General features: G+C 41.7%; 1 protein-coding gene and 1 long non-coding RNA gene across 2 annotated transcripts in view; one reads left to right on the forward strand and one right to left on the reverse strand.

Moving 5' to 3' along the window:
* The window catches only part of TBXAS1 (thromboxane A synthase 1), a 278,530-nt gene that overhangs the window by 86,030 nt on the left and 174,555 nt on the right, over positions 1-17,945 (reverse strand). Inside the window, exons 7-9 of the mRNA XM_067536094.1 lie at positions 12,046-12,134; positions 8,427-8,575; positions 6,394-6,524 (exon numbers count right to left, since the gene is read on the reverse strand). Coding sequence (XP_067392195.1) covers positions 6,394-6,524; positions 8,427-8,575; positions 12,046-12,134 — 369 coding nt within the window. The remainder of the gene's footprint in view (positions 1-6,393; positions 6,525-8,426; positions 8,576-12,045; positions 12,135-17,945) is intronic.
* Positions 1-17,945, forward strand: part of LOC137145387 (uncharacterized) — a 34,459-nt gene that overhangs the window by 9,955 nt on the left and 6,559 nt on the right. The window lies entirely within an intron of this gene.

A 17,945-nucleotide genomic window follows, 5' to 3' on the forward strand; every position in this document is an offset into this window, starting at 1 on the left:
TTTGAAAAGAAAAATGGCCTGAGTTTTACTATAGATAAATCTTTCAGACCCCCCTACCATTAATACGTGACCCCCTACTGTTAATAAATTTAAACTGTGTTCATAATCAGGTTCATTTTCACTATTATTGCATTCAATTTCCAAGTTTAATACCGCAAATCAAAACTTTTGAATATTCATTTTAAAAACAACCTTTAAAACCAGTCAATATTTTATTCAATCCATAATAAAATCATGCTTAGATCAGATCCGGGCCAGTGCTATAGCCCGTTTGCAGTACCCTTGTGGCACAAAAGGCCCATAAAGCTGGCATGACTGGCTCTCAGAGGATTCCTCCAGCATATAGGATGTACTGGGGACATGGCCAAGAGAAAAGGAACAGAGTGCTACTTTGCTCTGGCGACCCCTCACTTGGCCCCTTTGGGGACCCAAACCACCTGTTATAATATAAAGCAGCCCTAAGATTTCTCTCAATTCTGCTGGGGGCAGAATTGACCCTCTAACTGTCTCTAAGATCAGAGGAGCACAAAAGCAGAATTAAAGCCACTGTTGTTTCCCTCCCTCTTCAGGTTCTGCACCAAGCACAGCTTGACCAGACCTGAGGATCAGTGTCGAGTTTCACCCTAATTTTTTTTTAAAACAGCTGAGTTATAACCTCCCCCCTGTAATCAAAGGGGGTTGTAACTCAAACACTGACAACAGCTTTTGCTACAGAGCAGTTTTAACAAGCCATTGTGGTATTCATTAAGCTATTAATAATGGATTGTGGCACAAAGCAATTTATCAAGTTTCCATTGTAATTAAAATCACTGAATATTTGGGCAATCACAAAACACCTAGCCCTCTGTGCTTCTGAAATTTTACATGTTGATATGAATGATGACTCAGTCTCCCTGGAGACCAGTAAAGAGTGGGCTGTAATTGATACATTTTTATTTGAGATTATATTATTGAAAGGTGTATATTTCAGTTAAAAAATGCTCAGCATCCCTCCTTGTCCCTTTATTCTTCAATGGAGGGTTTTTCTTTTTAATGTTCTTAAACAGAGCTTCATTATTATTGCTAAGAGGATTGAGAAAGTAGTAGTACTATGTAGCCACAAACATAGCTTTCTTAGAATCTGGCATCACCAAGTTTTGTAGTCAGAGTCCTCATTGAAGTTGATAAGAGTTTTGCCATTGACTTCAGAACAGCCAGGATCTCACCCACAGATTTCAAGACCAGAAGGGACCATTATGCTCATCCAGTCCAGCGCAGTGTTCATGAAAAGTGCTGAATTGACAGAGTAGAGACAGAAGATTTTTGCCCTCAGGACACATTTGGTGGCAATGCAAACTTCTCCCAACTGCCCCATCAATGTGCCTCTGTGGCTGGGAAAATAGTTCATTCTCTCTCTACACCTGTTCTATGCTGGATGTCTTCCATGACTGAAACTAGAGGGTCACCTTGGAAGCGTTTTCATTGTATCTCAGCACTTGGTCTGGCCTGACACCACCAAACTCATTTCTCGTAGACCAACAATCAATCCTCAGCTGGTCACAATTTTGGTCACTACTGACCTAAGGATGGATTCAAAGTGGTGACCTAATGGGATAAAATGAGATTTTGACATCATCATATCTCTGGGATTTCAGAGGTTTAGCTGTCCTCTCTGAAATCCCCAACTAGGGAAATTGATGAAGTCTTCCAAAAACCACGAGGATGTCACTAAAAGTTAGAAAAGAACAGAGCATGCTAAATCAAGCACTACTGGCTTGATTCTGAGAATTGCTGAGCACCCGTAACTCCCATTAACATTGAATCTGATTTTTTGTGCCTATCTAAGGGCATTATTTTCTGCTCATGCATGAGGATAGATCTGATAATCTAAAAGGTCTTTATCATCTTCAAGAGGAAGGATGGTCTTGATGCTCAGGCAGTGGATGGATATATAGGTTCAATTCCCAGACCTGGCAAGTCACTTAACTTTTCTATGCCCCAGTTCTCGAGCTGAAAAATAGGGATACTTATATTTCCCAACACCACAGGCATGTTGCAAGGATATTTCATGAACGAATATAACATGCTCAGGTGCTGTGGTATGGGGATCATGTAAGTAAATAAAACTATTATGATCCTTTATGTTTAAAAAAACCAGAAAGAGTCAGACAATATTTCTTTATAACAAGGTTGCCTAGATGGACACCATCCCCCTATTTAATATAAACAAGCTCATAGATGTCTAATCCTTCCATCTGCTATCTCCTAAGAACAGTATTTACTTTTTAACATCTGCACTGCATTTCCCACAGTTCAAACACAGATATGGCCCCTGGAAGGTACACAGAATTTAGCAAATTTTTAACTAAGTTTTCTTAGTAACCATATAGTTTTCCCCTCACAAGGATGGAATCAGGCTTTTTTCAGTAGGATTTTCTCTGCTCCACTAAGTTAAAGCAGCTTTTGAAGCAAACAGTTCATTTGTTCATAAAAAAGAAAAGCTCAGGGGAATTGATGGGGGAGGGTGAGAAGAGAACAGTGTGCCACAGTAACTATGTTTTCAGATAGGCCCCTCTTCCCCAATGCACACATGTGTGCGCCTACACGCCCCCCCCTCCCCCCCGGCCACATACACACACCTACACACCTTACCCTCAGTAAGCCATTCATTGGAGCTCTGTCCATTGTTCCCTGGGAATCAGTGTTCCGGAGATTAAAGATGTAACCAGGTCATGATTGCCACAGAAAGTTATTAAAAGATGCCTGTTTCTTTACAGTGCATTAATATCCCTTTAAGGCACTGAAAACTGGCACAGAGGGCAATACACCCCTCCGAAAGCTTTTAAGCATTCAGTGTCAATTTTCCTCAAAACTCAGTTTTCAAAGCCACAGGTTTCACCTGGTCTCTTTGTGCTGTTCTGTGGTTGGGGATGGAAAGTTGGTGGAACTCCACACTTGGGAATTCCCCCGGCTTGAAGGAATCCTTGGGTGGCATAGACACAGCATGGCCATCTGCTAGGCTGTCCCCCACCCAGCCCCTGGCGGAAGGTGTGTGTCGCAGTTGGAGAAATGGAAGGAAACGGACGTGGTTGCTGCGCCGTTGTACTCTGGCAATTCCGGGATGATGGAATAGAGTCAGCACAGTGCAGCCATGGGCAGCTCTAAACTATAGTAGAGGCCACACCATCCGCACAGCTGGCAGCCGAAAATGGCTTCTCTGTGGCTCCTCACCCTGGAGACTGACGTCCTCCTTTTATACTCAGAACATGTACAACATAAGTAGAGGTTGCGCAAGCTTCCACTATTCTTCGATCCATCTCCATCCCGGCCTGCAGTTCTGGATAATGCATTCAACATGCCTAGTAAGTCTTTGGCCCCTCAGCCAAACTGAGACTCAACCATCCAACATGGGTGCTAATAAATATAAATTCTGGTGATGATTGTGTCACCTGTTCATTAGGAACTGGATTGAGATCTCCAATCAGACGATAATAATAATTGGTCACTATCTACCAGGCACGGATTTGACAACTATGAATTATTAATTTTACATTACACTATGCTGCTAGAAAAATAGGAGACACGTGGAGAAATGGAAAGAGTTGTGCATTTTAGAAATTCATTTCTTCGGGCAGGTTTACTTTTGGTTGCAGCTTCTATGAAATTCCCATTTTCATTTTAAGGCAGTCTGTTTCAAAGGCTAATAATCTTTTAAATTTCTCTGTGAGGTTTATAAAGACCTGAGAAATTTAAAATTGTTACACATGAGGAAGACGTGCTCCAGCTGAATCACTTTTGGGGCTTTTAGTTATTTTAGAGTTTGTTTCAAATGAGGGTTTTTAGCAAAAATTAAACAAACACAATTTTGAAATGGAGATGAAGAGAATAAAGATGCAAACAATGTAACATCTGAGAATGGGGTGATCTAAAGGTCATCCACTGGATAAACGCAGCACACTGAGTTCCACAACACAGCTTATGGCTATCATCCTTAATACAGAGATGCAAATCAGAAACTACAAGTGAAAATCCCACTTCACTGAAGTCAATGGCAAAACTCCCATTGACTTCAATGGGGCCAGGATTTCACAACAAGTCTTAGCATTGAGTGCTCCAGCTTGATTCAATGAAAAGGCTATTTTGGGACCTGTAGTCTTTGCAGGTCACATTTCCATGTTCATATGAAGGGCAGCTGTAATCTTCTCCGTTTTCTATACAAATTAGCATGAGGCTTTTGGTCCCTGGCAAGTTATCAACATTGCCTGTATTTAGCAAAATTTGGTGCCAAAATTTTCAAAAGTGCCTATTGATTTTGGGTGCCTCTGTTTTTGGATGACCAGCCTGAGATGCTTAAAAGTCACTGAGGCACCAAACCCTATAGTCACTTTTCAAAGTCTTGGCCAAGTTCTTGAAATGTAAGAACATAGTTACCAACATTTGAAAATTTTTCCATGGGACAATTTTTCAAACAAGGCAAGAATCTGGGTGGAGGTAGAACTACAGCCAGCAGCAGGTATGTGTACATTCTTAGGATGGCCCATGTGTCCCTGAAAACTAGGAACGTCTCTTTTCCAGGCTTGTCCCAGTCGTCTTGTCTGTTTCACAAGAGAGTTATTGCCATGCCCTGCCAACAGGCTCGAAGAAGAGCTTGTTGGCCAGCTCGCCTAGTGAAGTTAAGAGAACTCTGGCTGACCACTTCAACTACCTTTGTGCTTTCTCCCATAGGGCCCCTCATGCATGGCAGCAGCTCCTCACAAAACATCCACAAAGCCACCTCATTGCCACTTCTCCAAATCCTTCCTTAAAACTTGCCTCTGCCGTGAGGCCTATTAAAAAAAACCTGACAACAGTTGGCTGGCTGATTTGCTGAGTCTGATGCCTATCGTGCTAAACAATACTGTTGCATTGTATCCTTGTGCTCCCCTGTGTGTCTATCCAAATCTGTCAGCTGTCTCTTGTCTTATACTTAGATCGTAAGCTCTTTGGGGCAGAGGCATATCTACAGCTAGATCAATATGGAAGCAGAGAGTCACTCAGGCTCTGGTCTGTGCTGGGAATGGTGAGTCTATAGGCAGGTCAGTCACACCAGGCCTGTAAGCAAAAGCACCTGTATGACAGCCTGAGCCAGCAGCCATGCGTGAGCACTTGATTGCACTCTTGGGGGTAGGGAAAAGTGAAAAGAAAGGATGCAGAGGTCCGGGGCACGCATTGGCAGAGATGGACGGAAGGGTGATAGCAAGGGAGAGAAGAAGAAAGGGGGAGTAGAAAGAGAGATGCAGGGAGAAAGAGGAAGAACAGCCAGAGGAGAAAACAAGGAAAAGAATAATAAGACAAAAGCATAGCAAATGTAAGAATATGAGATAGAGCAGCAGGGGCTGAGTCAAAAGGATGAGAGTTCAAAACAAGAAAGAAAATAGCAATCTCATTGAAAATTCATTTGTGTTTTAAATGCATCTCTGATATACTGCTGAGTAGGCTGAAATCTATTATTTTCTCAAAGGTGGCATTGCCGATGTGGAGTTGGCTGCTTGAGAGGGATGGTTGGAAGGACCTGTTGTGCTTTCATGTCATAACAGGGCGATGGGCCTCAATGGGATTTTTTTTCCTCCCATTCAATTGATGTAAAACCTGAATACTGTATAGAACACCTACTACATTTCACCATTAATAGTTGGCTGACATGCATGCTCTGTCAAACTATACAGCAAAATCAAGTCATATGGGAATACAAAGTCTGTTTCCTCTAAAATAGAAATCTTGTTTACATTCCATGTCATTTCTGGCAATAAATCTAGAATTAAGGGATCAACATGTAAGCCTCAAATGGACAGCCCATATTAAAGAGTAGTCCAAAAGGAAGAGAGCCTGAAGGGCTGTTATATCAGAGGGTTTAAGTGCATGTCTATGTTCTAGATGCAGATCAAGAACTGAGCTGTGCCTTTATTAAAATGCCCAGTGTCTACAGATAATCTACAATACCACAGTATTAGATAATCAAAATAGTCCCAGGTCTAGATGAAAAAGAAACACTCTGCAAAGTGATGGGTGAGAGCTGATTTAGTTGAAATAAAAACCCAAAGCCTATCTTGTTCCTCTTGGGTCTAGAAGCTGGGTGGGAAATCTCCTGAGATCAGGCTCCTTATGAGTATTTTTGTACTTCACTGTTTTAAATAGGGGAGAAATACTAAGAGAGAGGCCTTTCTTGTAGTATTTTAGTAGCTCTGCTCTTCTCCCCGCCCCCTCCACACACACAAAGAGACAGAAGCATGTAAAAAGTTAGACAAAAAACTTCACCAGTATTATTTTGAACATTAAAATCAGGCTGAGTTTGCATATTAAACCAAGGAGTGAGTCAGTTCTGATTTCACCCAAATACATTTGTCCATTCTTAAAAGTATCCTAGAGATACCTTACCTCATTTGCATCTTGGTGGTCCCTCAAGGCAATCATATTCTTAATGGCTTTGATAAAAAATCCATTCAGCTCATCGCGACTCTTGTTTGGCAAAATCCGGGCCAGTGGGATCATGATGAATGGAAATGCAACTTTAAGAGATTTTTAAAAAGAGAATACTGAAGTTGGGTGGGTACAGGAACACTTATCTCCCCCACCCCAGCTTTATTTGGGCTCCCATTCAGTAGGAAGTTTTATTTTTGTACCACTTATTTCTCTGATTTCATCCCTCTGTTACAGACTGATATTGCATATCCTTCAGCCTATTTTGGCTAGGAATGTCCTGTTACTCACATGCCCTGCAAAGTTTGCCTCAATTTGCAGTTTTGTCCCACAGTACAAAAATTCAATGCGACTTCATCATCTCGGAGCATCATGGTGAAAAAAAGGGATTTTTCCTCCCTCCCTACTCAGATAATTAAATTTGAGATTTTTAATTCTACAGCCTTGCCTGGCAGGGTATGGAGTGGAGCCATGAAACTCTGGATGGATGGTAACCTATCTATAGGAAGCTGGTTGCCTATTTATTCCCTTTACTACACACCCTTTTACACAAGAGACCAAGGCAGAGGGAACCTTCAAGCAGGGTATAACTAAAACTTAAGAAGAATCCAAGGGTGCACTCTTTCCCCAAAGTATTTATAGTCAGTGACTAGAAACCTGAAGTATTGCATTTCAGTATAACTGAGCTGGCAGATGAACCATTACCCAGAAAACTATCAAACAGCTCGCTAGTTGGCTATCGCCACAGTGCACCATGAGCATCTTCAAACAGCTTTACCAACACTAACTAGTTAATTGTCACAACACTCCTGTGAGATAGGCATGCAAGCCAACCAGCTGCTGCAGATCAAACTGTGCGATGCACTAGCAGCAAGGATAATGCTGCAGACCAGCCTTCTCCATGCACACAAACACATTATGCAGAAACTTACTTTTTTATGGAGAACTTGGCTCACTAAAGCCTTATTGGCACGAGCGATGAAAACCTGGCCCTCTGAAGTCAATGTCAAAACTTCCATCAAGTTCAATGGGGCCAGGACTTCACCTGAGGACTTTACAGATACACAATTCCCAATAGGATCAGTTCCATCGGTGACAGTATTGGTGCAATCTGCAGTGCAGACAAAGTTTAGATGGGCTCAGGAACTTTCTACCATCATGTTTTCTAACCCTGCTCTGAGTAGGTCTAAATAACAGGAGGGTAAAAATGCACGAGCCCGGTCTATACTACAGCTTCCACAATTAAGTTTCCGAATTATCTAAGTATAGGCAAGGCCTTAATCACAGTCAGCCCAAGTTGGACTAGAATTTGTGACCTAAAACTAGAAGGCTTTATATTCCATTACCAATCCCATAATACATTCCCTATTTATTCACCTCCAAATAAACACATTCTTTAAATGGTATTCTGTGCCAGCATTCATCATCTTCATCCTTTACAGACACCAGCCAGACCGTGGCTGTTTAAATGAGACCTTTGAGGGTTTATGATATCAGGACATCCCTGTACCTCATCCCCCTGCTATATGATTTTGTTTGGGGGGTGGGCTTTTTTAATTCCTACCAAGTAAACAGAGGGCATCCAACCTTTGCTCAAGCATTGGCCTCACTAAGAATCTGTCAGGAGTCCAAGGGCCACACTTAATTTACATAACATGGATTACATTGCAGTGACTCAGTTTTATTGGGAAAGTGTAGCCCACAGAGACTACAGGCCCCAGAAGACTTCCACTCAGATCAAGGTGAAACATTGCCTTCTGGGACATATAGGTCGGCAGGAAATCAGTGGGGTATATTTGGTATGTGGACTGCACTTTGAATACCTCTAAAACAAAGCTGTCAGTATATCTTCCTGCTCCCACTTCACAAGGTTTTGTGACTCAAAAACAATTAAAAAAAAAAAACAAAAAAAAACATACATACATATATATATATATATATATATATATATATATATATATATATATATATAGACAAAGCTCTATACTTACTAGTTAGAATTAGGATGGACGTAAGCATTGAAAATTCAAAGAACTTTTTGCAGTTCTTAACAAAGGCATTATCAGAATTCTTCTGAGAATCCACCTGGGTACCAAAAGCCACGCTAGCGACGACATCTAAGGTGAAGCAGCCGTAACACCTGCATTGAATTTAAGAACATGACCTCATTAGCTGCTGTTTGCATCTCCATAGAATCAAGAATCATAGAAATGGAAGGGACCTCAGTAGGTCATTCAGTCAAGTCCCCAGCACTGAGGCAGAACTAAGAATGATCTAGACCATCCCTGACAAGAGTTTGTCTAATCTGTTCTTAAAAACCTCCAATGACAGAGATTCCACAGCGTCCTTAGGTAATTTGATCCAGTGTTTAACTACCCTTAAAGGTAGAAAGTTTTCCCTAATGTATAACCTATGTTTGCCATGCTGCAATTTAAGCCCATTACTACTACTTCTATCTTCAGTGGATAAGGAGAATAATTTATCATCTTTCTCTTTAAAACAAGCTTTTACATACTTGAACACTGTTATCATGTCCCTCTTCAGTTTTCTCTTCTCCAGACTAAAGAAACACAATTTTTTCAATCTTTCCTCTCAGGTCATGTTTCTAGATCTTTAATCATTTTTATTGTTCTTCTCTGGGACTTTCTCCAGTTTGTCCACATCTTTCTTGAAGTGTGATGCACAGAACTAGAAACTGTACTCCTGCTGAGGCCTTATCAGTGCTGATTTGAGTGGAAGAATTACTTCTCGTGTCTTGCTTACAAACCTCCTGCTCATACAACCCATAATGATGTTTGCTTTTTCTTTTTTTTTTTTTTTTTTTGCAACAGTATTACACTGTTGACTTATATTTAGTTTGTGATCCACTATAACCCCTAGATCCTTTTCTGCAGTACTCCTTCTTAAGTTCAGCTTTCCCATTCTGTATGTGTGCAGTTGATTACTCCTTTCTAAACATTGCATTCTGCATTTGTCCTCATTGAATTTCATCCTATTTATTTCAGACCATTTCTCCAGTTTGTCAAGATTATTCTGAATTCTAATACTGTTCTTCATAGTGATTGCAACCACTCCAGACTTGGTATTGTCCATAAACTTTATAAGTGTATTCTCTGTGCCATTATCCAAATTATTTATGAAAATATTGACTAGAACCTGACCCAGAGCAGATCTCTGCAGGACCCCACTCAGTATGGTCTTCCAGCTTGACTGCATGCACCTTATAGTAAGTTTGTCCAGGCTACATTTCCTAGTTTGCTTATGAGACGGTCATGTGAGACAGCATCAACAGCCTTCCTGAAGTCAAGGTATACCACATCTACCGCTTCCCCCCATCCACAAGACTTTTTACCATATCAAAGAAGGATACTACGTTGGTTTGATGTGATTTATTCTTGACAAATCAATGCTGAATACTACTCACCATCTTATTATCTTCTAAGTGCTTATAAATTTATTGTTTGACTATTTGCATTATCTTTCTAGGTATTGAAATCAAGCTGGTTACTCTGTAATTCCCTCAGTTGTCCTTATTCCCCTTTTTACGGATAGGTGCTGTATTTGCCCTTTTCCAGTCCTCTAGGATCTCTCCTGTCCTCCATGAGTTCTCAAAGATAATCATTAATGGCTCGGAAATCTCTTCAGACAGTTCCTTAAGTATTCTAAGACGTATTTCACCAGGCCCTGCCAACTTGAAGACATCTAACTTGTCTAAGTAATTCTTAACTTGTTCCCTCAATATCTGCTTCCCCAAATATTACATTATACATTTTTCCCCTTTGTTTTTTAGATCTGAGTCAATTTTCATTAGATTTGAGTTTCACCTACAGCACATTTTTTCATTTATTTTTCTAACACCAAACAACAAAGGCTAAGTGCTATTAATAACAGCAGCCTCCAGCCTCCTCTAAAGTTCATGTGAGAAATTTTAATATTGTTTATATAACCCTTTTGGGTCAGGAAATGTACTTCCAAATCATAAAAAGAAAAAAAGTCTGTTTATACATGTTATAAATCAAATGCAATGTGTCAGGGATTCATAAACAACTATCAAATCATGCACGGTTACAGCCCCTATGTCGTCTTACGAAAGACCAATTTGATTCCGGATATCAGATTCTCTGGTGCTTTGACCATGAAAAAGCTTTAGCTCAAAAGCAGATTCCCTATCTGGAAGAGTGGTCCTAATAACCCTGCCAATAATTTCTACTCGCATATTGTACAGCAGCATTTCTCAAACTGTGGTCGATGGACCACTGGTGGTTGGCAGATCACCAGTGGTTGAAGGGGGCAACTAAGGAACACAAGGACATTGCTGAGAAACTAAATTATTTCTTTGCATCAGTCTGCATTGCAGAGGATACTGGGGAGATACTACTCTGGACCTGCTCTTTCCTGCTAATAAAGATGAGGTACTATCAGAGATGAAGGTGTCAGAAGAAGAGGTACTGGAACAAAATGATAATTTAAAAAGAAAGAGATGGCATACATCCAAGAGTTCATATAAAAAATGACAGTGCAGAATTAAAGGGGGTTCAGAGAAGGGCAACAAGAATGATTACGGGCATGGGAAAACTATCATATGAAGAGAGATTGCAGAGACTAGGATTGTTTACCTTACAGAGGAGATGAATAAGAGGGGATATGATACAAGTATAAAAAATAACTATATACTTGTATATGAAATGGTCTAGAAAGGTAGATTGGGAACTTCTATTCTCCCTATCTCATAACATAAGAACAAAGGGACATTCAATTTAATTAAAAGTTGGCAAATTCAAAACTGATACAAGGAAATATTTTTTCACACAACACATAATTAGATTGTGGAACTCATTGCTACAGGAAGTTATTGAGGCCAAGAATTTAACAAGATGCAAAAAGAAATTGGACATTAACATAGATAACAAGAATAACCAGAATTATAATAGTTAATGCCAACAAAAATTTTGAAAGGGATCTTCAATCTCATGCTTTAGGGTTTATGCCAATCTCTGACTATTTAGTGATGAAGATAAGAACTAATGGGGAGGCAAATTATCCTACAACTGCCTATCATGGAGTTCCTGGAAAGCTTTTGGTACTGGCACTATCAGAGGCACGATACTGGACTAAATGGTTCTGTCCCAGTATGGCAAGTCCTGTGTTCATATGTTTTAGTGGACTATGGGGTACTGACTGGACACAGACTGATGAATTGACTTGGGCTTGTGAGGCTTGGCTACGGGGCTAAAAATAGCAGCGTATACATTCCTGCTTGGGTTGGAGCCCAAGACCCTTGCAGGGTTTCAGAGGCAGGGCTCCAGCCTGAGAGGGAACATCTACACTGCTATTTTTAGCCCCGCAGCCCAAGACCTGAGAACTCAAGTCAATCAACTCAGGTTCTGAGACTCAGTACCGCAGGGTTTGCTTTGCAGTGAAGCTGTACCTGTAGAGTGATAATGACTACAAAGGTGAAGTGTCCCATCAGACACATCCTGCATTAAGCTGTGGTCCAGCCTCTGAAAAAGACTGAGAATTCCTTTTGGAAAGAAAGTGCATATTGAGAGCAAGTGCGACTGTTCAATTACTGCATTTTGAAAAGGTGGTTCTCATTTGTAGTGACTGTACCTTTGGATATCAAAAGCCTTGCCGGAATCTGCATAGATCTTTAAGTTACTCAGCAGGACATCACATGCTTGGTTTATGAGCGGAGTCATCTGAAAAGGAACATGCATGGGTAGAATTAAAAAAACAAACCAAAAACCAATAAATTCCTCTATATTAGTTACATACAGGAGATGGTACAGCACTCATAAGATCTTCTGTATCAGTGGGTGAGTAATTTTCCTGAGGAAGAAGGAATCTTAGAGAGTCAGACAGGCAGACAGACAGACACCCCTTGTTTCTCGGTTCTGGCCACAAAGACCGGGCCAGCTCCACCAACTGGCTGCTGCATAGCCTAAATAAATGCAAGTCAGGAAATCCTGACTGAATGTCCACAGACTTTGGGTTTCTGTCTGGCTGTGGTTCCAATTTAGACTGCGCTCAGACAAAGACACGCCACCTCTTTTCTCCATTGTGCCCCAACCCAATACAGATGGTGATTTACAATTACCAGTATGAACGATACATTAACAATTAGATGGTACATTCTCGAGGACAGGGAACATCTATGGCTGCAATTCTGAAAAAGGGATCAGCACGCATGGATCCTTACGTACCTGTCGAAGTCAGTGAGTTTTGCAGATCTGAAGCCTATGGTAGCAAAGCACCATATAAATGCCTGGTGCTATAGTCCACTAGCAGAGAACAGTGTTATCACTACATGGGGGAAAGGCTCTTGGGAATGGCAATTGGATACACACGTGGTTAATGCTCATCCAAATACTCTGCTAACAGTTCTTCCTAGGTGCTGACACATGATGGTCGAGAGTGGATCTAATCCTGGCCTAGCTATGGCTAAATAGAGCAGTAATTCATCTTTGTTGCTTCCTACAAGCCAGGGCAAAAGCTGAGCAATGATCAAAAGTCCATCTGGTATTGAGCAATGTACCTCCACACATAAAAAAGCATCAGTGTTAGAGCAGGGGGGAGGGGTCAGGCCTAGTGGTCGAAGCAGGAACTGGGAAATAGATCCAGTCCAAGAGTCAGGGCCAGAGTCAGAAACCAGTAACCACACCAGGAGTCAGAGCTGGGACCAGGAACTAACAGCCAGGGAAAGGGTCAGAGCTGGAGTCAGGGAAAGTAGGATTGCCACCCAGCTGGGGTTTCACCTGGACAGTTCGGATTTTGTCTTCTGTGTCTGGGTGCCATCGGGCTGCCAGGTGCCCAGTTTTAAACCAGACGTACTGACCAGATACCAAAAGTCTGGTTACCGCAGGGCGGGGGGAGGAACTGGGTCATTAACCCACATCAGCCCCTGCTCAACCAGGGCTGCCTCTCACCTGCAGGCAGGTTCCTTGTCAGGCTGCAGCAGCTCCCATCCCAGCCCCAGAGTAGAGGAAGCCCAGCTGGTGTGGGAGGGAGGTGGAGATGATCCAGCCAGCAACAGGGGAGGACCTTCGGGGGGAAGACATGGAGCAGGAGCAGGGCTTTGGGAGAAGAGGCGGGGCAGGGGGTGGGGCCTCAGAGGTCCGGAAGCCAGGACCAGGAGCAAACTGAGGTAACAAGGATTGAGTTAGGAGCAAGGCTGGAAAACAAGACAGGAGCAGGGCTGGAGCAGGACAGAGGAACACGGTGAGGAGCAGCAGGCACATGGAGGATTGCAGCTGTGGGAGCGAATGCACTGAGCAACCAGAGAGCTGCAACTGGTGTCGGGCTAACAGCCAGCTAGCTGCTCTGCCTGACTAATCGGGTGGTGCAGTCAATCAGGTAGCCGGCTGCAAGCCAGCTGCATGTGTTGAGTTGCCAGGAGACTAACTCTGCTGCAGAGCCTGACAATCAGGCAGCAATCACAGTTATGATCCATGGGTGAGTTGACTACTTTGGGTTAGTGCACTGCTTGTGATCTGTGTCCCCTAGCAGCACCGTCTTCTATGTCCTTTTCTTCACAGGGACCATGAATTGTACTTCTCTACAATCTATGATTTGATACCTCATTGTGTCCCCAGTGACTATCATATGTGCCCACTGCAATACAAGCTGCCCATACCTGTAAGCCCCATACCCTCCTTGCCTTCCTATCCAGTATTCTGTTTCAGCCCAGGGATGTGAACCAGCATGAGAAAAGCAAACAGGCTTGTGCCACTACTCTGACACTCTTACCAAAAAATGACTCACTGCATCCTCTTGCTACATCAACAGAGCAATGTGGGCTGCCCATCCAAGTCCGTGGTTGCTTGGCACCTCTCCCGTTGTGAAACTGGCATAACACTCTGTACACAGGCACAGTGCCATCTGAACATATGGTCCGCAGTGCAAACAGCCAAGAGATCAGTGGATGAGCATCCAGTATGTTTACTGAAGGCAACATTCTGAGTTAGGAATATTGTTAGTCACTTGAGCTTTCGTGCCTATACTTACAGGAACAGGACATTACTATTTTAGTTCAAAACTGGATTGATTTATGCCCCATACTGGAAATCTCATAATGTGAATACTGATGAAGCCAGATTAGCATTCTGCAAAAATAGCTGAGAGGATAGGGGAGTTAAGATACCATATTATAGTGCAATCTCCTTTCCCTTCTGGCTTCCCAAGGAAAGTCCCTTGCAAAGAGATTCTTCTCAAATGATGCTGTGAAATTAACAGATTTCTGTTAAACAGGTTGAAATGGTGTGAAATGTTATTTTGTAACCTCTGGATTAAACCCATCCACGTAACAGAATAATTCAAGGAGACTCTCAGATTCAAAGGTCAGAAGGGACCAATATAATCTAGTCTAACCTCCTGCACAATGCAGGCCACAGAACCTCACCCACCACTCCTGTAATAAACCGCTAACCTATGACTGAGTTCTTAAAGTCCTCAAATCATGGTTTAAAGACTTTAAGGTACAGAGAATCCACCAGCAAGTGAGCTGTGCCCCAGGCTAGAGCGGAAGGCAAACTCCCTCCCCCACCCCCCACCCCCCCAGAGCTTTTGCCAAACCCCAGAGCAAACCAAAAATCAGTATTTTAAACAGGTATGATTATTACACATATGATGATCATTATATATTCTCTTTGTATTGCCTTATTTCCTCCCTCATTCTTCATCACCGGACATGCAGCCATCCAGGTGCTTGTTACTGCTTTCCAATAGCTGATGGGGGGGGGGGGGGTGGACGAGGCATCTCACTCTATTGCTCTGAACTTTCCTCACTCTGCCAGCCCTTGAGGTCTCTGAATAATGTTGCACTTCAGTTCTACCCATAAGATTTTTTTTGTTGGTAAAATCTGCCCAAGGAAATGGACGTCCACAAGGATTTGATTCATTGTGAATGTATGCAGGAATTGTTGAAAGGTAGGGATACATTGACAATAAAATTATTTGCATAAGAAAACTATACAGGATATATATTTAGCTTTGTCTTGGAGGGGACATAAATGACAATGATAAATAAATAAAAAGACACAGGCTGATAAATTGCGCATGAATCAATAAATGTAAGACCTTTGTTTAACCATCAAGAAAAATAAAATAGTGCTTGGTGGTGGTGGGGGGGAGACGAGAAATTACAGAAAATATTTAAAAACTTACTACAGTAATAAACACACTGAGCAGCTATGCCCTGGAGACCACAACCAAGATCACCGCAACCTATGATTTTCTGTTAGGTAAATAAACTCCAGTTCTGTGCATTCTGACTAGCTGGTAGTAACATAATGGAGTAAAATTGAAACAAGATGTTCCTTGTAAATATTTGATCTGCCAGTTATCTAATGGCAATAGTAGCCCAGTGGCCAGATTTATTTCTGTCTGCCAAAAAAGAGCGCTTACGGTTGGGTTTTCCTTGTTGCCAGGGCCTTCCTTGTGTAATCCTGCCAATACATGGTTTGGCACAGAACAATTAATTTCTGATACTATGTATGCACAGTACACAGAGATGTTTACTTTGCTCAGTAGCATCAGTCACACTCCTCTTGATTAACCACATTTCTGCATATTTAATCATTATTATTGATTATCTTCCTTTTTAGCCCCCACAATATACCATAGGAAAACATGTTCTCTGCCACAAAAATCTTACACTCAAAATAGTCCTAAAAGATGAACAACATACGAACAAAATGTTCAAGGTAATGTTGGTTCCACCTCAGATTATTTTTTTTTAAATGTTTTATTTTCTCCCACCCCACCTCCTCCTTTACCAACCATCTCTCCCCTCTCTCTTTTCCAATCTGCTCCGCTGGGGCTGCTCCACTGTTCTCTCCTTCCAAACAGCTCATCCTACAGCACAGAATCAGGCTCAGGATGAGAACCTAGTTGGTGGAACAACACCAATCACCCAGTCAGATGGTGCCCATTTTAATGGGAGTGTCTGAAGATCATCTGCTGATAGTCTCTGGGGGCAGAGGGACGGGTTTGCATGGTATGTTTCCCTTTTGCAATCATTGGCAGCTCCTGCTGGTTACTCATGCTCGCTACCACTGAGGTTGGTGGACCGAGGCTGCTTCTTCTGTCAGGAAGATGATAGGCTAACACAGTTTTAAACGGGGTTAAGCAGTATTAGATTCCTGGCTTGATGCATGGGGATGGTATACAGGACTCACTAGACATCCTTTCCACCCTAAAGGGTTTTATTTTCTAACCATATCATGTCATAGTAGCAATTTTCCATAATAACTATCTCACTCTTCAGCAAGTCTGGTTAACCAATTGTCTGCTGCTATAGTATGAAAACCTTGCCTTTATATATTAAAAATAGTAGTTAAAATATCAGTAAGATTGTCAATGCTGATCATCAGTAATGGGTATGATCAGCAGTAATAATCATTCAGATGTTCATACTGTATTGCACAAGAGCTGTCATTACTATACTATGGTCTGGTGAACATTAATTCATGGATTAGAAAACCAGAAATGACCACTGTGATTATTTAACAGGCCTTAGGATTTCCCTGAATTAATTCCTGTTTGAACTACAGCATATCAAGAGCCTGGGCAGTCTTAATTCAGTCCCTTTCTGCTTATGTATTATGATACAGTCTTTAATGATATGAACACATACTTTTTTTTCCCCCCACAGGAGATTTTAGATGCAAACCTCTAGCAAGTCTCTACTGAGCACGTGTGAACTGTAATTTTTCAAAGGCTTGTAACTCAGCCAAATTTGAGTGGATTTTCACAGGGACAGAAAAAGGCACATCTTTGAAACAAAGGCCACCCACTTTTAAATTTCAAGCCCTACTTCAAAGCATGGAGGCACCAGAGAGTCTCAAAAAATGTTGCCAGCATTTTTAACATGAGAAAAACCTCCTATTTTTAACCTTGCCTCAGTCTCAGAGAAAGCAGGCATTCCCACTGAAGTATTCAAAAAAAAAAAAAAAAATTCAACTTGAGGCAAACATCCAGCATGCAAAACTGTAGCCTGAACGGTTAAAATTTGGCAAAACTATAAGTCACTGAAATTAGGGCCTTTAAATAGGAAGTTTTGTCACAAATGGTGCTGCCAGTTCGCCTATAATGTCTGTAGCTAGATGGCACAATGTGCACACGACATATACACACAAATACTATACCGAAAATACTATATTGAAATAATATTACTAAGGTTGCAAAGCCAAACATTAGAAAGTTGGAAATGCCAGAATTAAGGCCTGTGTAACCTTAATTCTACCTCATTGTGCATATGGATTATGACAATGTGTTTAATTAAATTATCGCATCCCATTTGTTCTACAGACTTTCCTGCCTCATTCAATGCCCAGGATGAACTGTCAATTAGCTCAGTCAATCAAACAGCTGTTAATATTTCTTTTTATCCTCTTTATTCATGCCCCGATCTAGCAAAACACAGAAGCAGGTGCTCAAGTACTTTGTTGGATTGGGGCCTCAATGCATGTTCTAATGCCTTCATTACACACACACACACACACCACACACAC

The sequence above is a fragment of the Emydura macquarii genome, unplaced genomic scaffold (genome assembly GCF_026122565.2).
Source record: "Emydura macquarii macquarii isolate MOO-44397 ecotype Brisbane River unplaced genomic scaffold, CSIRO-AGI_Emac_v2 contig_3530, whole genome shotgun sequence".
Lineage (NCBI taxonomy): Eukaryota > Metazoa > Chordata > Testudines > Chelidae > Emydura > Emydura macquarii.